The sequence below is a fragment of the Mastomys coucha genome, unplaced genomic scaffold, assembly GCF_008632895.1.
Source record: "Mastomys coucha isolate ucsf_1 unplaced genomic scaffold, UCSF_Mcou_1 pScaffold14, whole genome shotgun sequence".
Lineage (NCBI taxonomy): Eukaryota > Metazoa > Chordata > Mammalia > Rodentia > Muridae > Mastomys > Mastomys coucha.
Window position 1 is genome coordinate 108,926,128 of NW_022196896.1, and position 22,735 is coordinate 108,948,862.

The 22,735-nt window shown below is 38.4% G+C and overlaps 1 protein-coding gene across 7 annotated transcripts in view; it reads right to left on the minus strand.

The window, feature by feature from the left end:
• The window catches only part of Sphkap (SPHK1 interactor, AKAP domain containing), a 134,089-nt gene that overhangs the window by 98,457 nt on the left and 12,897 nt on the right, over nucleotides 1-22,735 (minus strand). For 5 of the 7 annotated variants that reach the window (XM_031368190.1, XM_031368192.1, XM_031368196.1 and 2 more), the window contains exon 2: nucleotides 12,167-12,245. The exons of the other annotated variants lie outside the window; for them this stretch is intronic. In XM_031368190.1, coding sequence (XP_031224050.1) covers nucleotides 12,167-12,245 — 79 coding nt within the window. The remainder of the gene's footprint in view (nucleotides 1-12,166; nucleotides 12,246-22,735) is intronic. 7 annotated transcript variants of the gene reach the window in all.

Here is a 22,735-nt window from a genome sequence, read left to right on the forward strand (position 1 = left end):
TTACACTCCTTACTGTTCCAGCCTCTGTCTACAAAGCAAGATACTCACTCTCCTCTGTGAACCAGAAGCATCCTGAGCAACATCTCCTCCAGCACTTGTCAAGGATGCCAGTTTATGTATAGTATTTCTCTGTCTCTCCCTTTACAGCATGAGCTTTAAAAGCACAGCAACCGCAAAGGTCCCAAGACAATGCTAGGCAGCAAGCAACTGCTGAGGTTGTTTGCTCTCATGTTTCTGGGAAATCAGTTAACCTCAAAAGATTAGACACAAACATGTGCTTGCGTTCACTGTTTAATTTTTGGCAGTAGTGACAGATGGTAGGATAAGCCGTATCTGAGAAGATAATTTAAAGTATTTCCCAGGATAGTTCTAATGAAAGAAAAAAAGAGAGAGAGACCCTGCTGTTATTGTTAGATACAATATAAAGCCAAATGCTTTTGGTAGATTGTGAAAAATCAGATTTGCTCTTGAGTCCTCACCACTTAAGGACACTTTTGTTTTTTTGTAAAATGCAGTGGTTATCATTTGTTGTTTGGTTGTCTCAGTCTTATCAAGGATATGTGCTCTTGAGCTCTACACTAAATCCTCTCATCTAAACGCTGGAGGAAAATAATTCAGATCCATCTGAAGAGGTCTCGTGTAAGCAACTGAGATACTCTCATTAATATCAATTTAAGAAAGTGCTATGATCCAGACTTATTTAGAGGAATTTAAAATGTGTTTGCACAGCTCAGGATGAAAGATTGCTCTACTGAATTTCCTTATTTTTATCCTCATTCAAAAGGATTTATGTGCTAAATGTGAGAGATCAGGTACTTAGATCAATCTTTCAACCAATCTGTACTACAAGTCAATGATGTGCTAGTGTCTCTTGATTTTATTTCCTGAGCCATCTCTTAACTGGGACTTGGTTTTTGGTTTTGATTAAGTTTTAGTCTGACTTCTTTGGGTACCCTTTTCAGCTATGACTGGAGCTTGGTCTACTGAATCTTATATTAATAATCAACTTCCCTACCAGAGTCTAGCAAAAAGCCTCCTACACTGCATTTCTGACCAGCTTTCAAATCCCTTCACCCTTGATGCTGTTCTTGGCCTGTTTTAGCAAGTACACTCAACTAAATTTTACAGATTCCCCCATCCTTGATATTCCTTCCTAATACTTCCACTTTCAGTGGTTCTTTCATCTGGCCTCCTGTCTATGAATTTTCCCTTGTCACTTGCACCTATTATAATGGCTTACATAAAGTCTACCTTACCAATTACAGACATCTGGGGTGCAAAAGCAAATCTATTTAACATGGTATTTTCTAGTTTTATTAACTAGGCAAGACTTTGTGCTCTTTTTATTTTAATTTTATGCCCAAGTGTATCCCCTTTTTCCTACTACTCGAGTTTGGAGGTATCAATGCAAACTGAGTTCTTTACCAATCCAGCTGTGGTTGAGAGGCCCATTGAATCCTGATGAGCTGTAAGAGTTTAATAAATTTATCAGAGGAACCAATTAGTCAGCCTTGGACATATTTGGAGATTATTTTTTATGTATCCTGTTTTAGTATTGAAAGGATTTCAAATAACTGAAGAATGAAGTATAGACCTCCTTTGATATTGTATACCACTGGAATAATAACAATAAAAATCCTAATAGAAGCAAGTGAAAATGAATACCTTATTATCTTTTGGTACTACAAAGTATAAACAATATTATAACATTGTGATGCATTATTAAAGGAAGAAAGGCATTCCTTTGTCCAAAAGAAAATTGATGACTTTTCCTATCAGTTTTTCCTTGGATCACGTAGAATATGCTTGCAGAATCAAGTTTGGGTACCATCTTTGTGCAGTGCTTGGTGATGACAATAAGAGATGACAACAGGTTGTTCATTAATAATCATAAAACAAGTGGGTTCTTCTTGGAAGAGATAATGGCCACAAATTAACTATGCTCTAATTTAACCTCAGCAATTAAGTAGCAGATAAAGAACAAAGGTGTGATTATAGTCTTGTTACTTCCTTTGAAATATAATTTGTAAAGCCAACAGCTAGTAATTTCTCCGTTTTCAGTACTACTTGTACTTAAGTCTTTCATACTAAGAATTGTGTTGAATATTGTATAATTAAGGCTTTTTATTTGGAGAACTCAATATCTATCAGCTATGTCCATCCATAATCTGAAAATACATCTTAATTAGGTACTAGGCAAACTGACTGGATTACAATAAGAAATACAACCAATAATGACTGTTCAGATATGAAAATGGTACTCTCTCATGCTTTTATGGATAATACATGGATGATGAAGAGCATTTGCAGAGCAGGTTCTGTGTGTCAGATGCTGGGCTTTGCAGACTTACACTATTCCTACCAACCAGGTGATGACAGACAATATACACACAGCTTTAATTGCTACTGTACAGATTTTTAGATATTGTGTCTTTTAATGTTGCTTCAAAATCTCTGGCTTCACCAAGATCCTAAAATGGAATTTGGAAACTATACCACCTTGCTCAGAAAAGGTGTCCAGCCAGATAACCTAAAGATTTGGCTCTTTTCATGTTAACTAGGTCTATGGGGGAAACTCTTTTGTTGTGGGGTCTGTTTAAATCCTACCTAACTCAAATACCAGGTCAATGCAGATGACAAAGATATATTGTAATCAAACTGCTACTGCTCAATCAGGGCCACAGAACAGAGTTGGGAGCTGTTCTGTGACCCTAAAGGGGTGTTACACAGCATATGTAAAGGATAAGGCCATAAAGTGAGAGGAAAGGGTGGACTGTAGCATTGTCTAATCATATTTTCTCACAGGGAGTAGAGCAAGGAGTTTCCATCAATCAGGATAGGAGTAGGTTCCTGGACATGGAAACATGAACTTAGTTTGATCCTGACAGCAAGATGGAGAAGTTGTCCTTGAGATGTCTGGACTCAAACAACTGTTTCTTTATAATAGAAGCTGTTCGGCTATAGGGAAGTGCTAGGGCCTGGGACCTTAAATTTAGTTTCTCTCTATGATTAAATAGAGCCTGAAAATGAAACAGTAATACTTAGAATAAGTCTTTTGTTTGTTTCCAACATTTTCAAAATACGTGCTATCAATGATATGTTCAGAAACATGAACTAGTAACATTGAGACAGCCATTTCACATTATTGTTGCTAAATTAAATTTTCATGAATAGGTATTTATACAGGAATGACACTGGATGCTTACTGTAGGAATGCCATAGGAACTATAAAACTACTAAATGTTTGCCATTTTTAAACATGAAGAGTGTTTCAGCTTCAAAGATTAAGTATATTGGGTATGTGGCTTCATTCAGTTGCATCAGACCTTAATCCAGATGAACTTAGAAAGCTCTTCATGGGTACCGCCTTAGTTCCCTCCTGCTCATTACTTTCACCAAATTACCAAGGGAAGATAACTTTTGGGTTATGTAACACTCCATCACACCACTTACTTCCCCCAAAGTTGCCACTGTTTACTGTCTCTGTATTTGTACCCCATGGTATTGTTTACTTAGTTACTTTGTTATGCCTACTTTGTTGATAGGAAGTTGAGTATTAATATATAACATGACGTTATAGTGTTGTCAAATGATGGCCTTAGATTTATTCTGCTTCTGCAGACACTGTGTGGTACCCTTCTCTTCTGTGCTTGCTACCAATCCTTCTCAGTCTTTGCTTCTATAACAAAGCTGAGTGAGTTCACATCCTGCCAGTTGCCAGAGCTCCAGTGTTCAAGAAATCTATACAGAACTGTTACTCAAACCTCTCTAATTTTTTGTTTTACTTTTATTTATTTACATCCCAAGTGCTGCCCCCAAACTTGATTCACCCTTCTAATTTCTTCCTTTCATCCTCTCCTTCACCTCTGAGAGGGTGGCCCCCCTGGTGTCTTCCCACCCTGGGGCATCAACTTTCTATTGGATTAGGAGCATCCTTTACAGCTGAGGCCAGACAAGGCAGCTTTCTGCTACATATGTGCCTGAGAGCTAGGACCAGCCCATGTATGCTCTTTGGTTGGGGACTTAGTTTCTGGGAGCTTTCAGGAGTCCAGGTTAGTTGACACTGTTGGTCTTCCTGTGGGGTTGCTATCTCCTTCAGTTCCTTCAGTCTTTCTCCTAACTTCTTTCATAGGGGTCCCTGACCTCCATCTCATGCTTGGCTGTGGGTATCTGCATCTGTTTCAGTCAGCTTCTGGGAAGAACCTCTTAGTGGACAGCCATGCTGGACTCATGTGTATGAGCACGACCTAGCATCAATAATAGTGTTAGAGTTTGGTGCCCACCCATGGGATGATCCCAAGTTGGGCCAGTCCCTTGATGGCCTTTCCTTCAGTCTCTGCTCCATTTTGTCACTGCATTTCTTTTAGACAGGAGCAATTTTGGGTGGAAAATTTTGCAGGTAGGTTGGTATTTCTATTCTTCCATTGGGTGGGTGGGGGGGACCTGTCTGGCTACTGGAGATGGTCTCTTCAAGCTTCATATACCCACTGTTGGACAATTCAGCTAAGGTCACCCTCATTGAGTCCTGGCAACCTCCCCCATCTCAGGTCTCTGGAACTTCTTAGAGATTCTCCAACCCCCTACCCCCAGCAGCTGCATATTTTCATTTATTCTCCTGGCCCTCTGGGCCTCTCTCCCCATACCTGATCTTGCCCCTGCCCAATGATTCAGGTATTAAAAACAAGAGCATCATGAATTTTGCAGGCAAATAGACGGAACTAGAAAATACCATTCTGAGTGAGGTAACCCAGACCCAAAGGACATGCATGGGATGTACTCTATGATAAGTGATATTAGCCAAAAAGTGCAGAATACCCATGAGACACCCCACAGACCCAAAGAAGTCAAACAAGAAGGAAGGCCCAAGTAAGGATGCTCAAACCTTTCTAACATTTACATTTTTTTCTTCTTACCCTTAGAATGTAAGTGTCATGGACTACTATGGTGACTTGATAAGGTTTTGTTTCCTGTGAAGCCACAACATCATAACTGGCACAGGAGAACACTCAGTCTGAAGCTGAGAAATGATGCTGCTGTAATCCCTGAAGATTTGTTTAGTCCAGAAGTCTTCTTTTATGCTTTCATTTAGTGGAAAATATATTATCTGCAGACTTTACAGTGCGCACATACTTAGTTTTGTCTTCAGACAAAACTAGTATTCAAAATATTCAGTATAGACATTTCTGTATTTAGGGAGATTGATGGGTATTATGATGCCATAAAATGAAGACTCCCAAAAGTCTCTGAAAGACCAAAGAATACAAGAGAATTCAATTAGTCTAAGACTATAAAAATTGTGGCTTGTGTTAGATACACAATGTTTTGTCCATCGATATGGAAAATAATTGAAAACTTCATAGATTTCAAGAAAAGTCATTAGAAGGTGAAAACCAGAATTTTACAAGAAAGATGTTTCTAGAGAACAGAATATTGTTTTATAAAAACAATGCTACTTCAACTGGCAAAACAAATCAATAAGATTATGTCAATGAATATATAACAATTATTTTTATAAGGTAGCTTGTGCCTTTCCATTTTGCATTTCTGTTTGCTCTAGATATTTATATATTTATTGGCAGAATCTTTCTCCCAGAGATGCTGGAAAGAAAGCTTCTAAATTTCTGCTTCATTTAGCATAAGAATCATGTCCCACATCCTTGTCATCACAAGGGTGTGACGTGGCTGAAGAGAAGACATGGGGTGGGCTGAGTCTTGCAGGGGAGGAAGAGGAGTGATACGTGTGTTGGGGGGAAAGACAGATGTGGATCATTCCAATGTGTCCAGTGATGTTAAATCAGGCATATAGCTTTTAAGGAATAATTGTTGGTAACTAAGAAAAGGACATTTTTTTTTTTGATAATTCAAAATAGGAAAACTATTACATTATGCTGTTGATAAAAAACAGTATGTATTTATATTGTTTAAATTCATGGCTTTTCTGGAAAACAATCTGAGAAAGCTATCCCTCAATTTGAAGTATTCTTGCCTCTGACCTATGTGTGATGATTTAATTAAGATGACCCCATATTTCTTGGGCATTTGAATACCTTGTCTCCAGGTAGTGGTTAATTGAATTGGTTGAAGGCTTAGTCTAGCTGGAAGGAATATGTCACTGGGGTTGGCCTTTATAGTTTTAAAGGACATTTGTAGTTAGCTCTTTTTTGCTGTTTCCTGCTTATGGATTGAGATGCGAGCATGTCTGTCTGATACCATACTCTCTAAGGTGATAGTCAAGATCTCTAAACCTTTGGAACTAAAAGCCCCACATAAATTTTCCTCTATAAGTCGTCCTGATTATAATTTTTAATCACAGCAACAGAAAGATAATGAGTGAGCTATGAATAGCAGTTTTAGAAATATATCTTAAGCCAGACATGGTGGCACATGCTTTTAATACTAACACTCAGGTAGCAGAGACAAGTAGATCTCTATGTATTCAAGGCCAGGCTTCTCTTTCTCCTCTCTCTCTCTCTCTCTCTCTCTCTCTCTCTCTCTCTCCTCTCTCTTTCCACACATAGGAATAAAATTTTGTCAGTCTTCTGATATATATATGTATATACATATATACATATATATATATTCTAACATATATGCATATAGAAGACTGACAAAATTTTATGCTGGGGGATATTTAACTGATTATTTTTAATTGAAAAACTTGAAAAATAGCAGTATGATCATAAATAGATCCATTGATGGTGTTTGCATGCACATATTAAGATGATTCTCTGTTCCTTCCAAAATGCCATGGGGGAAATGCTCCATGTTAAAGAAGCAGGGTTGAAGATAAAGTATAATTCTGTTCCTTACTTTTTAAACACAAGACTGGTCAGGCCACTTCTGTGCTTAGAAACTCATTGTAGTTCTACATTTTCCCTCTAGAAGAATTAAATGTCCTTGCCATAGACTACAAAATTCTACCCATTTGGACTGCATGCCATTTCTGCGACTTTGTCTCCTTCAGAGTCGTCCCATCTGGCACTCTGTCCACACTAAGGTTCTTGCTCTTTCTAGAGGAGTCTAGACACCACTGTTGTGATCGAGCCTTCTCTAGGTTTTGAAACTGGGGATGTGTTTTCCATAGAGAGTTGGCATACCTCAAGTTACTGCCTGTTTCAGGTCCTTTCCACATCCTTAGGGGGGCTGATCACTGTAGCTATGGAACTTGCTCCTAGTGTCTGGCTCAACTTTCTCCTACACAATCTTAGGTGTAAACCTCCCCCTATGCAATATATTTATTTCTCATGTCATTATTCATTATATGCCCTTCTTGCATTGCAGATTATAAACTATGTCAATATGGCTATCTTTGTTGGGTTCTTGTCATGTGAGATTCCCAGTCAATGACTGATATCTGAGGTTTAGCAGGTCTCAGGAACTACGCATCAAAGTTAGTCAAAGAATAAATATATGTACACTTTTATACAGAAACATGAAAAGGTTAATAGTAGTTGCATAGAGACATTGTCTTGTGTGCCTTCTTTCTTGTTCTTGGCTGAATTTCCTGGGTATTTGCCATCTATTGTTTCATGGTCAGAGAAAGTTCTCCTTTGAAATGCGTGATAAAAGGATATTTAGAAATAGACCATCTAAAGTCAAAAGAATGAGAAAGGCACAATTGGTGTTCACAATTCTCATAAATTATCTGATTAGTAAATAACTTTTGCCTTTCAAATATAATGAGATTTCTGACATATACATACACATTATAATTTTCATGATCAGGTCTCATAGGTCCTACTGCATTCAATGTGTTTACCACGATGAAAATGGGCCTGAGTGATGTGGCTGGAAGAAACAGGAAAGCCAACAAAGCCAGGAAACTTTAGACCAGAAGCCAAATGCCACAGCAAAAGCATCAGTGTTGCTGGGGAGAAACCCATTATCCAAGGTAAGTGCCTTTTAATCTGCATCTTGCTTCTCTTGCATATCCCTCCTGAGACTTCTGGATTGTATCACAATTGTCTATGTCCATGAGTAATGGAATGAAGTTAAACTCAGAGAGTCACCTGGACTGAGAACAATGAGACAGGAGGAGCTGCAGCTCTCAGAGACTGCTTGGTGGCACTGCTGATACTACGTAAAATAACTCTGTGTCACAAATAGAATTTTTTTTAAAGGAGTGCATCCTAATATGTACGATTACTGGTCCTAATGGCTTCATTTTTCTTTCATTATCCTAATGAGCTCAGGACTTTAGCTGAACTCTTTGTTGGGTACATGAGAATGTTTTATATAAAATGGCCAAAGCTGGTAGAAAGATTATCAGAAAGCATTACAATGGCACTTTGGAATGATTTAGAGCAAACCTAAAGAAAAGGCTTGGGACTAACCTTAGGTGGGTGGTTCTGGACTCAGACTTGGGCATGAATATTAGCATTCGACGAGTTTCATTATAAAATATGCCTCTTATTACAGTATGGGTTACTTCCTCAAGGCTCAAGAAACTCAGTTCCCTTCTTAAAAATGCACTTTCATTTAATAACTTTAAAACACACAGTTTGTAAAACGTCAAAAGGAGTACAAATAGGAAAATACACTTAAAATAGAGGAAGAATATATCAAAAGCAGCAAGACAAGTATAAACAGGGGGCACATATTAGGAGCTAGACTGCTGTCCACAGTTGTGTTAGCTGCCGACACTTGACAACAGAAAGAATATCCCTATAATACCAGAGGGAGGAAGGTAATTCAGCCTCTACTATACATTAATTGGTGAATGTGAGACCCTGCTAAAGCAGTGAGCCCACTGTACACATCTTATTATAAATATTGTTCTATAGTGTTTGACAATTTGACTCCAGATAACAAGTGTCCACAAGATATTTTTTCATCTTATATTTTATTCCCTCAGATCTTCTCTTCTTTGTTTATGCTTTTTGAACTGGGAAAGGTTTTATTTTACTTTTTTCCCCCCAAATAATTTGATTTATCTAGAGTGCTTCAAGTTCCAGCATATTTGAGAGTAAGGTACAAAGAGTTTCAATAGGCCCCTTGCCTCCCCATACACAGGCACCAACGTTGTCTCTTTCAGGCTTCTTTGATTGTTACAACTGTCAAATCTACCTACAAAGACATGTAATTAACACCCCAAGTCCACTGTCTACATTAAGGTCCACATTTTATGTAAATTCTTTGGGTTTGGAGGAATGACATGCAGCCACTATTGTAGTGTTGCACTTTCAAAGCCCTGAAATCCCCTGTTATTCCTATTAAACTCTATACTACTTCCTCACAGATTTTAAGTTTATAAAGCTATGTGTTCTCAGATTGCTTCTTAATTTGCACTACATTTTGGAATTAAGAATTTTGAAACACTGTTTAAATGTAGATAATATTTTTTTGTTTTCTTTTATCTTTGTTTTGTTATCATAAAGGGCTTTGTAATATATCTGGATAGCTACTTATATGACTAGAAAAGAACTGGTCATTTTTCCTTCTCTATGGCAAAACTATCCATACAGTAATCATGATTCAGTAAATGTATCGTTACCGTTCAATATCAACACATGCCAACTGCCATTTAAGGTATTCCATTTGTACTTAAGAGAGGCTTACAACTTAAATGGGAGTAAGTTAGAATTGTCAAACTAGTTCTGAATATGGAAAGAGTACTTGACTCACTCTAAGATCCCATGAAAGACAACAGCGCCTCTAACTAGTTATCCTTCCATAAATGTGATATGTTCAATTATAACACCACATTAAGGATTTTTCTATTAGTGTTCAAGTAACTCAAATATTAACAACAAACTCTTAATCTCAGTTTCCTTTTTGTTCAGTGTGGGGGGTATGTGAAAACCAGTACCCCTAAAATGCAAGTGCCAGATATAAAATGCTATATCAGATACCCAGGAATAATCTACATGGATGCCAAATGAAATATTTACATTTTAAATTTTTATTTATATTTTAGAGCACACAGAGCATCTGTACATCCTAATTGTAGTATTTGATGCCTTTAGGAATGATGGAAAAAAAGTGTAAAAATATCCACACATTAAAAATCTTCTACAGGAGAAGATTCACACTCTATTTTAATAAGTCAGATTTCATCATTTTTTTCTCTGTGGAGGGTATAGAGCATTATGGCATAGTGTATTTTTAAAAACTTGAATTGGCCTGTTTTGTGATCAATTATCATTCCTGGGCATATACCCAAAAGATACCACAACATATAACAAGGACACATGCTCCACTATGTTCATAGCAGCCTTATTTTATGATAGCCAGAAGCTGGAAAGAACCCAGATGTCCTTCAACAGAGGACTGGATACAGAAAATGTGGTACATTTACACAATAGGATACTACTCAGCTATAAAAACCAACGAATTCATGAAATTCTTAGGCAAATGGATAGAACTAGAAAATATCATCCTGAATGAGGTAACCCAATCACAAAAGAACACACATGGTATGTACTCACTTATAAGTGGATATTAACTCAAAAGCTTGGAATACCCAAGATACAATTCACAGACTACATGAAGCTCAAGAAGAAGGAAGACCAAAATGTGGATGCTTTGTTCCTTCTTAGAAGGGGGAACAAAATACCCATAGGAGGAAATATGGAGACAAAGTGTGGAAGAGAGACTGAAGGTAAGGCCATTGAGAGACTGCGTCACCTGGAGATCTATCCCATATACAGTCTCCAAACACTATTGTGGATGCCAAGAAGTGCATGCTGATAGGAGCCTGATATAGCTGTCTACTGAGAGGCTCTGCCAGAGCCTTACAAATACAGAGGCAGATGCTCACAGCCAACCATTGCACTGAACACGGGGTCCTCAACGGAGGTGTTAGAAAAAGGACTGAAGGAGCTGAAGGGGTTTGCAACCCCATAGGAAGAACAACAATATCAGTCAACCCCCCAGAGCTTCCAGGGACTAAACCACCAATCAAAGAGTACACATGGAGGGACTCATGGCTTCAGCCATATATGTAGCAGAGGATGGCCTTGTCAGGCATCAATGGGAGAAGAGGCCCTTGATCTTGTGAAGGCTCAATGTCCCAGTGTAGGGGAATGCCAGGGCAGGGAGGCAGGAGTGTGTGGGTAGGTGGATGAATAACCTCATAGAAACAGGGGGCAAGGGTGTTTCCAGAGGGAGGGTGAACCAGGAAAGGGGATAACATTTGGAAAGTAAATAAAAAAAATCTTTAAAAAAAAACAAAAAACCCCAAAAAACTTGAATTGGGCTCCGAGTTGGCTTTCATTGCACTGAACCTGGGAATGATATTCATTCTTGTTGAGATATTTAATCTCTGCTAAATGAGGCCAATGTTAGTCACTTTATAATATCCTTAATGCAAAAAGGCAACCTCAATGAAAAATAGACACACTTCATCGAGTACCTGTTCTATTCATTGTGACAGGACTTTACAGTTGTCATTTCCTTGTCTTGGTGTGATGGCAGGGTAGGTGCTACTAGCCTATTATATTCCTAAGGACACTGAGTCCCAGAGTCTGCTTCATCAGATTGTTACTCAGAAGGCTGGTCTAGAGGAACCTGCCCCCTAGTCTATAGTCTTCCCTAGACTCCCGGCCATTCTCACGCGGTGTCCTGCCACAGAGAAATGTTTTTGATAGGATCTTCTGAATGTATTAAATTTTTGGGTCTAGAGAAAAGCAATGCAGACTGGGAGTAAGGTGGGCATGGGAAGCTACCTTCAGGGTTCCAATCGGTTTGGGAGGTAGGTCATAAATAAACACAACAGTGGGTGTGGACTGGCATGAAGAGGCAGCAGAAGACAAGCCTGATTTTAAGTTTTGAGGATACAGAGTTGTGCCTAAGTCAAGTTCTGACCACCTGCCTAATCATGGCACTGAGATGTCTCCTAATATCTTGAAGACCTTTACACTGGAAGAAGACGGGGAGACACTGAGGGATGGAACAGTATTGAAATATTTCCTAATGCCTTACAGTCTTTTAAGCTGGAAAGGGGCATAGCACTGAAGGGATAGGTAGGGTTAAATGTGACAGTAAACAAGAGGCCAGGTGCATGCCATGGTTTGTTTCCACCACTGTGCTATCAACCAGTAAATCTAGAACTTCAGAGTCAAAATATTTAGCCATGTACCCCGGGGCCTCATGGGTACTGTCATTAAGAAGACCCTGATTGTGACTTGGCATTATAATCCCCTGGACCCCAGACCCCACAACCAACCTGGATTCTTGGCAGTGTCTCTTGACCGGCAGGGCAGCAGAAAGGCAGGTAGCAGAGTTTGGTTCAACTACCCACATGGCTGATGGAGAGGACCACACCCACCAGAAAGGGGTTAGAAACACCAGCAGATTTGGAGAGGGAGCCAGAGAAGAGAGGATAGGGGGAAAAAAAGAAATAAGTTTTAGTATCATTTAAGAGAAAAGAAAGAGTCACAGCATGCCAGTTTTTGCACACCAGTGGCTAAATGGACATGTTCTAGCAAATACTTGAAGATTCAGCAAAGGGTCTAGGGAGTCTAGACATTTGCTTGTAATCTATCTGACTTGGTTGGCTTGGGTCACAATGGACTTGCATTTGTGACTGTTCATCACACCTTCATTCTTCAGAAATAGCTTTCATTTTGCAGGTGAGAAGTTCAGGCCTTCCAAACTCATTTTATGCACCTTTTTTTCCTGACTATATTTGAAGAGCATAATAAGGCAATATATCATTTTAGACATTTGTTCTTTGAGAGATTTGTAGCTAAGGTTTGTATGTAATGTATGTGTGTAAGCTCAAGTTACTTTGGGGATGCAAATTAATGGTATAAGACTTTAAATCTCAGAACCATGACATGACTATAACTATGAAGGAGTTTCTATCCAGCCTAGCTAGAGGTGAAAAGCCTTAAAGCCTCATAGCCGCTGGTAACTAATTACAATACAAAGCAATCTTATTTTGTGTGTGAAGCTAGCAGAGCCATGCCAGATACTTCACAGCAGGAAACCCTGGTGTGGAACAGAGAGGGATAAATAAGCATGGATGACTGGCCATCTTTGGTGAGACGAAAATACCTTCATTTACTCTCGCAGACTATTTTCATGGAGCACAGAACTTTAAACTAACAATTAGTTTTTCTCACACATCCAAAATGTCACCTGCTTGCTTTGATGAAGTTGGCCATCATCATTGGTTGGTTTTTGAAGTTTTAAGGTCACAGATCTTTCTTTTTTTATTTACTGACTTTTTTTTATAAAGATTTATTTATTTTATATATGTGAGTACACTGTAGCTGTCTTCAGACACACCAGAAGAAGGCATCCAATCTCATTACGGGTGGTTGTGAGCTACCATGTGGTTCCTGGGATTTGAACTCAGGACCTCTGAAAGAGCAGTCAGTGCTCTTAACCACTGAGCCATCTCTCCAACCCCTTACTGACTCTTATTTAAAAAGATCTTTTAAATATGTTTTTAGTCTGGAGGTACTTGTTCATAAATCCTTTTTATACTGTCTGTTATTCTGTTTTTTTGATAAGTTTCAAATATTTATTAACATGTTAGAGAGCAATGGCTCATCAGGTAAAAGAGTACATGTTTCTCTTGCAGAGAACCTGAGTTTGCTTCTTAGCACCTATATGGTGCCTCACAACCATCCATAACTCCACTTCCAGATGATCAGCATCCTGTAATGAACTTCACAAGTATCAAGAATATATATGTTGTGTTATATATACACAAGCAGGCAAAAACATTTATACATGTAAAATAAAATGAATAATTGTAGAAAGAAGTATTAGCAATTTTAGTTGTGTTGGGGGTGATGATTCATCAATGATTTTTAAAAAATATAATACTAGAGCTAAAATTCACAGGCATTTAACAGTTACCTGATCGTGTCAGAAAGGACATAACTAGAAAGAACAATAGTGCCAGTGGGCTGTAAGGTTGGAAAAAATTTAAGATGAACGAGTGTGGGGAATATTTGTGAACAGAGAGCAAAAAAGAGAGAGCTATCTTGTTGAATGAAAAGTTTTTCAGAGATAATAGTGGTGCAGTACAGAAGGCAATAGTCATGATCTAGCCTAGAGATACAGTAGCTTCGCACCATAGCAATAAGCTATAGCAAAAACAGTGATAACAACAGCAAGGTTAATTATTATGTAGTTTAAGTAGTAATTTTATGTAGCTTAAGTATTCTCTCTATCAGAACTGCTTAGGATCAGGAATGTTTTGGCATTTAGGTATTTTTTGGAGGGACTGGGATATTTGCATACCTCTAATAATTTATCTTGGAGATAGGTCCCAAACCTAAACCAGGGTTTATCTGCTTTGTGTGCAATGGCCACATGAGGTTAGACATCAAATATCCCCTTGTGGCAGTTTGTCAGTGCTTGAAAGTTTTGGGCACTGAAGTCTTGGATTTGCATTTATAATCTGGGCACACTCATCTTGCATGCCAAGTTGAGAATTCAGCTGGTTCATTTCCATTTTACATGAAAATTGTTGGCAGAGGTATCCCCACAGTTCATATTTTTTATTTTTTCCATTTATCTCTGTATTTATTTATCCACTTATTCGTTCATTCATTCACCTTACATCCTGATCACTGCCCTCACCCTTTTAGACTTTTAAATGTGAGCCTTTTCAAATAATATTCTGAATTGTTTCCTAAAAACAAATGATCATGGTCTTAGTTTTTAAAGTATACATAGCATATTTCTTCTAAAGTAAAGCAGGCAATTCCAACTGACTGGGACTCATGGAGGCTGGCAGAGATCAGAGAGCCTGTATGGGTCTGATCCAGGTCTTTTTTTTACATGTGCTATGCCTGAGTAGCTAGGTGTGCTTGTTGAATTCCTTACAGGCTGTCTCTGACTCTTTCGCCTGTTTGTGGGACCTTTCTCCTCCTACTGGGTTTCCTTGTCCAGCTGTGATGTGATGATGATGTGATGGTATGGTGCCTGGTCTTATTGTAGTTTGGTATGCTTTGTTGGGTTGATGTCCCTGGGAGGCCTGCCTTGTTCTGAGGGGAGGCATAGGTGGATGTATGGGAGGGAAAGGAGAGGTGGGAAGAGAGACTGAGGAGAGATGATGGAGGAGAAACTGTAGCCTAGATGTAATATGTGAAAGAAGAATAGAAAATAAAATAAAATAAAATAAAATAAGCCCTTAAAAAACCCAGGTAAATAAATACGAGATGTAAATTTATTGATGATGTTATTAAATTGTAATTCATTTGTTAAAAATTTAATATAATACTACTCTATCATTGAATACATAGGTTTGATTTTACTGGAGTGTTGTTACATGTCTTGGACACATAATGGAGTAGATACTTTATGCAGGACTTAACTTTCACCACAAAGAAGTTTTACATCAATAGAGATTGAATAGCACAATCCTGTGCTGGAAAGGGAAGCTGAGTGGTTGATTTTTCCACAACCCTACTCTCACACTTGGTTTAAGAAGCAACTTCAAAGCATCAGATTTTAGTATGAGGTGCAAAAATGAGGGAAAAAATAAAATATTTCCTTTCTTTATTCTCACATGAGTTTCAATTACCTCAAAACAAACTAATTTGTTGATAAATGGGTGAGGTACAAATCCTCATTTGAGTCCTAAAGTCTAATGCTTAAATGCTTGGTGCTGACAGCAGAGAAAAGTATATCTGTATTTTTCACCTCATAAAAGTGTGGGAGCAAAATTACCAGCTAAAGCATTCTCAAGTTGTAAAGAATGTTTGTATTTTAGTATCTAATTATTCTTTTAATCATGTATCTGAAGGAAAAAAATCTTCTAAATAAAATAATAAGACCTTTTGTTGGGTTATCACTGACTAAATTATATTTTGACACACATGGACAAGCCATTTTAAAGCTGTCTTTAAAGATTTACTATTTAGCCCAACTGTGAAGACCTTTAAAATGGTATCTAGTGACAGTCCCTCTTTTTAAGCACATTTATTCCTAGTAACAAAACCATTCTCTGAGTACCACTAGTCATTATCCCGGTATTCAATTGCAGTTTTCCATCCCACTTACTGTCAATGATTGTGGGCTCTCTGGCATAGTTTCTTCCTGTGTCTAACACTAACGTGCACTCTTAAAGAAGATGAGATGGAGGCCAGGAGACAGGCCTAGCACCTCCATTGGAGGTTAGCGGAATATCTTCGCCATTCATTCAACTATCTTGTCTCTAAGATAAGAATGGATTGTGTTAGTCTTCTTTGCTTCCTAAATGTAAATAATGAGAAAAAGGTAATTGACATCCAGACTCTTACATCATCTATAAGTTCATACAGCTCCTATTAATAGAAGACTGGTATTATGGCCTGTATGAATCATATCAACTGAAAAAAAAAGTGCTCTCTAAAGAGATCTCAAAATGTGCAGGATATAAATGCACATGTTAGATTTTTATAACTTTATAAACTCCCAAATAGCCAAGATTCGGGAAACCTTGAACTTTTCTTGGAGACTGCATTTCGTCTTCTCCAGAGAAAGCAGAGCATGGAATTTTACTGAGACTGAGAGATGAGCATGTTTCCTAATTATTAGGACAATACAGCCATTGGCGCAGCAGGTCTATGTTGCTGCCTCATTAAATACTGCTGGGAAGAGTTGAGCTGAGAGCAGAAAGTGAGCAAACCCAGCCACAGTCGTTATGTAAAGACTGTCTCACTGCTAAGTAACTGCAGACACACTTGTTTTCTTGCATAAAATATGGCAAGAGAGCCATCACCGATTTCCAAGAGAAATCCTGTGAAGTTAATATTTCTGGCAAATTATATTTGTAAACAAACGGAGCTTCCATGGGGACTATGTAGGAGTGAAGTCTCAGAGTGTAGAAGACCTCCTTTATTGTGGCTCAGGGAGGAAACAGCAGGTTGTGGGTTTATTAGCTGTTTCTAGGCAGAGTGGAATGGACTGTGTCCTATATAGAATAGCATCATGGTGAGAAATGTCCTCCCTTGGGAAGGATTATTTAAGCTAAGATGTGTCACCTCAGAGAACAGGATGTTTTCTTCTTCACCTACTTTGAGATGAGAGTAGTCCTTGACATGTTTGCTTGTAATCTGCCTGCACTGGTTTCCCCAGTGCCTGATGCATGTATCTCGACTGTAGCTGTGATCCAACTACAAGACCTAGACACAGATGCTGCTATCGTCTGGATCCTTAAAGGCTGTGTCCTTTACTCTGGAAGAGGCCATGTGACATCCAGCAATTGGCATAGTGGGGATCTTTAAATCATGAAGTGGTTTTCTTGAAGTCCTCTTTTGTTTCCTGACCATGAGGAATATGTTCTTTTCTGCTGTGATACAGGGAAAATCTCCAACAGTAGATTCAACCAATCATGAAAAGATAATTTAAAAGTTTGATCATGTTATCACTTCTTTCTTTCTCCATCTCTTTCTTTCTCTCCTTCTTTCTTTCTTTCTTCCTTTCTTTCTGCTCTGTCTATATGTATACCTGCCTGTCAGAAGAGGGCATTAGATTCCTTTACAGATGGTCATGAGCCACCATCTGGTTGCCGGGAATTGAACTCAGGACATCTGGAAAAACAACCAGTATTCTTAACCACTGAACCATCTCACAGGCCCCCACAGAATACCAGCTTAGACTTGGGAACCCAGTCCTGTATCTGCCTCTCTCCACCCCCCACACACCCTGGCCCATTACCTAGCACTACCCAGCTTTATGGGCACAAACTGGTGTGTATTGAATATCATGGAAACACAAATCATGTATATCTAAATAAGTAAGTTTTTCACTCACAGCTTCAAACAATACTAGACAAAACTAGTAAAATGGAAACAAAAAAGGCAAGGTCTAGATGATGGGAGCGGAGTGGAGCACCTGGGTAATTAACAATGGAACATCTGCTGCTCACCTATGCTATTTTTGTTTTTTAAAAAGAAATTGCTTTGAGAGGAATTATGAGTCCATTTGTTCCAATGCAGGTGTTTTTGTTGCTTTGGGATTAGAGGCGATCATATTTTAGATGGTAAGCACTGAAGCCTGGAGAATACTACTTGTAGTCTGATTGTTTAACAGTTGCTGTAAAAACTATTAGTGCATAACATTGGGAAAAACATCAACAAAGGTGGCACTGCCTATTTTCACAGATAATTTAGATAACCAGAGAATGGCAGTGGATATCATGTCTAAGTTGAATAATTGTGATATTTAAGAGGAAAAGAGTACATGAAAGTAGGCATCACATTTTAATTAGAGTTGGGTTTTGCATTAAGCATAGTTGTGTAGCCTGCTGCACTGTGCTTAAGACTAATGTGGAAATGCCAGGGGACAGCAGCGTGTCAGACATGGTGTAGCTAATTATGATGGATAAGTTTGCAAAAGGCCAGGAAGTCTGCAGCAGGGTGAGCAGCACACAGACTTGTTTATTATGGGACAATTATCTAGAGAATTTAATCAGCATTGCTGAGCAGTGTTGGCCGTATATCTAAACAACTCCTACCCACTGTTCAAACCGGCTACTAATAGTTTTCATCTGCTTTTACCTTTCTCAGACCTGAGAGGGAAATGTGAAAGCATACACAAATAGACACACACATATCACACTATATCACATGCATCAAACACACACCACATATATCACACACACATACACCACCAAATATATCATAAAAACACAATACGCAGACACATACAAAGATATATAACACATACAACACCACACACAGAGGCATAATACACACACACAAAGACATGAAACACACACACTAACATGCACACACCATACTATCACACACACATACACATACATATATATACTACATACATACATACATACATACATGTACACACAATAGACACATACCATACTACACACACACACACACACACACACACACACAATTGCAATTGGAATGTACCTCTTTCAGAACTACCTCTGTGATTTTATTCTATGTAAGAAGGTCAAGAGATCAATCACAACCCAATATTGTACAAGTGGTTAAAGTAGCTAAGAGTTGACCCTAGAGTCATCAATTTCTCCTAAAGGATCTCTGATGCTTTCAGTTTAGAATCATATTTCCACACTCGTCACCCTACTTCTACATGAGCTTTAGAATCCATCTACCACTGCTGGTCTTCCATATGCACTTTTTGGTATCTACTAAATTTCAACTTTTTTTCATCTGATCTTCTTCCCCACCCCCCACAGGTCATTAAAAGCAAGCCCAGATGTCCCAAATCAAAGATAGGTTGGATTGATCATCCAGCCTTTTTCTCTTTATCTTGAATATTTACTCCATTATGAAAATCTTCTAGTTCACCTAAGTATGATTTGCTTTCCATCCTCTTCTTTGCGTTCTCATTATCCCTGTAAACATTTAATCATCCTCCTGTATTCTAGATAACAAAACAAGACTGAAGCATGAAATAAAGTCTTAGGAGAGAGATGAATGAAAATCACACGTTATTTAAGGTCACTGAAATGGGGAGGAAGACCAGAATGAAGTCTAAACTCAACAATGCATAGGCCAGGAGAGTTTCTTAACAGCAGGAGTACTAAATAGAGGGCTTGCTCAGGAGCCATATAGAAAGGGAAAGCACATTTTATTACACTTCCATGAGCTGAGATAGTTTTACCCTTTGGTATGAGACACTTCACAAATATCAGCTTCCTGCTTTCCCACAGATAGCAGAGATGTAAGCTAGCTCTCTCTCTCTCTCTCTCTCTCTCTCTCTCTCTCTCTCTCTCTCTCTCTCTGTGTCTCTCTCTCTCTCTCTCTCTCTCTCTCTTGCTTACATTTCAAAGAGATGGCTTTTTGGTACTTCAGGAAGACAGTTCTGTTTTGTAAACTGCCAAGAAACTTTGAAAATGATTCATGGCTCAAAAGATCAGAGACCGAATCACAAATTAGAAAAAAAATTCTAAAGACATTACTCTAGGAAATTAGAGTTCTTGGATAATCTAAAATCAGCAAAAAGCCTATGTTAACATTATTTGCTTTGAGTCAAACTAAGACTTTCTTAGTCAATAGCTCACAGGGGCTTCTTCCCTTCTCCTCCATTCTTATTTCATATTACAGGGAACTAAAGACTATGTTCTTGTGCTATTTTTGCTACTTTAGTGCCACTATTTCCTTATATGATAGACTTTAAACCAGCAGTCCTCAACCTGTGTGTCATAACCCTTTTGCCTAAGACCATCAGAATATAACAGATATTTACATTACAATTAATAACAGTAGCAAAATTACAGTTATGAAGCAGAAATGAAAATAATTTTATGGTTGGGGCATCACCACAACATGAAGAACTATATTAAAGGGTCACAGCATTAGGAATACTGAAAACCACTGCTTTAAATAGTCTCTGTATAAATATACACATATAGTTTCCATGACATTTTCTCATCTAGTGTGACAAGTAATACAGTTTCCAAGAGCTAAAGAGCATCTGACAAAAACCCTATCACCAGGCACGAATTTCTCTTTTGAGTTTTTGGCCTGGTTTGCTGAAGAGACTTCCAAAAAACATTACAGACTATTACCTCTGGTTGCCTCTCAGAGATAGTAGGTAAGTTCCTATTGCTGAAGACACCAAGCACTTCAAAAACAGGGTCCAGGGACCCCTAAGCTGAACGTGAGCTTAATGACTCCTCCCTGAGGACTAGCCTTCATGGTACCAGAAAGCTCCATGAAAGTTTCTAAAGGAGGAACGCCACTCCTATCTAGCTATGCTTATGAACCACATCAATGACCAGCATGGGAGGACCTTAAGTTGACTCAATCTTAGAACAAGAGTTTCTTCTCATGACTTCACTATCAGTGAAACATGAAAACTTTATGAGAGATTTTCCTTGAAGCACAGATGCATAAGACATTAAAGCATGTGTACAAAGTATCCTTGTTGTATGATGTTTCTGTTACAAATAACAGAAATGCCTTGCATACTTGCCATTCTGTTATAAATACATCAACAATTAGGTAGTTTTACTAAGTGGGTTCCATGCTTTTGTGTTAAGGATTTTATAGTTAAAATGCCTTGTTAATTGGGTTACAGGTATGGCACTAAATATAAAAATGCTAATAAGGTTTTAGCACATATTCTTTCAGGAATATATCTCGTGAACAACAAGAGTGGTATTGTGGAAGAAGTCAACAGAAGTCAAAAAATATTTAGAAATATTTAGAACATTCAGCTTTGGTCAATCGTATTTGTAGTTTGTTCATACTCTTCTTTATGAATCAACCCTTGCAATTATCTAGAGTCAATCTCCATCTAGGCTGTCATTGTCTGTCTCTAAACAGAGGACTTAGTAGACCCAGAACAGAAATGCGTTGCATATTTGCCATTCTGTTATAAATACATCAACAATTCAAAATATCAAGTAGGAGAATGCTGGTGACTTCATGATACAGTGATAATTTGTAGAAAGTTCTGTTTTACATTTGAATTACTCAGTCAGGCCAATTAAATCCATATGTATGACTCTTTAATCATAAGATATATCTCTATTTCATCTTGAGCAAGAATGCCAGTTTAGCCATTTTTATTACATTTTATTTGTGCATTCACTCAAAGCTGCCAATATTTAGTGGAAAGGATTTGATGGAGTTAATTTTTTGCTGTTAATATCAATTACAAGGAGTGTAAAGCACACATATAATTCATCTTGCTATAGTAATTTGACCTCAAAAGACAATGAGATAGCCAAAGCACAGAGGCTGGTAGGGAAGCCAGCCCTACTTAGAGAAAGTGTCATGAGGGGGTAGTGAAAACCCAGGAAAGAAAGACTTTTTGTTCCCAAAGAAGCTGAGTCACTAAGTACTGCACTTCAAATGAAACAGATCTTGGTGTCCCACTTTCAAAGTGAGCAGAGATGCAGGAGCCTGCCACTGAGCATCTGGGACTCAACAGCCACAACAGGAAAAGACAGTAGAACAGGTTTTACAGTAAACTTCAGAATCACACATGACCCTCAAGAGGACAGTAGCCCTTTGTAATTAAAAGAGATAGAGAGTTCTTGTTTTTCCTTCCTTCCTTCTTTCCTTCCTTCCTTCCTTCATTTATTTACCTATCTATCTATCTATCTATCTATCTATCTATCTATCTATCTATCTATCTATCTATCTATCTATCTATCTATTTATTTGAGACTTGGTTTCTCTGTATGGCCCTAGCTGTCCTGGAACTCACTCTGTAGACCAGGCTGGCCTCGAACTCAGAAATCCACCTGCTTCTGCCTCCCAAGTGCTGGAACTAAGGGCACCAGCACTGCCTGGCAAAATGACAGTGCAGATGGCTGGGAACCATCAGGCAGGAGCTGGGATTTGAACTGGGGTCCTTTAGATCAACAATCACTGATCTTAACCACTGAGCCACAGCTCCAGTACTAGAAAGTTCTAAGAACACAAAGAAAATACTGTTGAACATTTGGTAAATATTAAGAGAAACACTGTCATATGTGATGGCCCTGTATGTATGTACGGTAGTCAACTGACCCATTCCCTCCTTACAAGCACATGTGTTGTGACAATCTTCCTGGAGAGATGCAACACACACACACACACACACACACACATACACACACACACACACACACTCACTCACACACACACACACACAAACACAACTACCTAATCACCCCAGAAAGAGAGCCTATGGCAGACAAAATAATGGTGCACCAATTTTGAAATTGGTCAACCAGCGAGTTTTTCTCTGGGTTACCAAAAGTTATATGAGTGATGGGGTATTTACAAGGAACAGGAGTAACTTAAAAGTAGCTACATCCCTGGAAAGCCCACCCAAACACAGGTGATGATGCCTGCAAACCTGA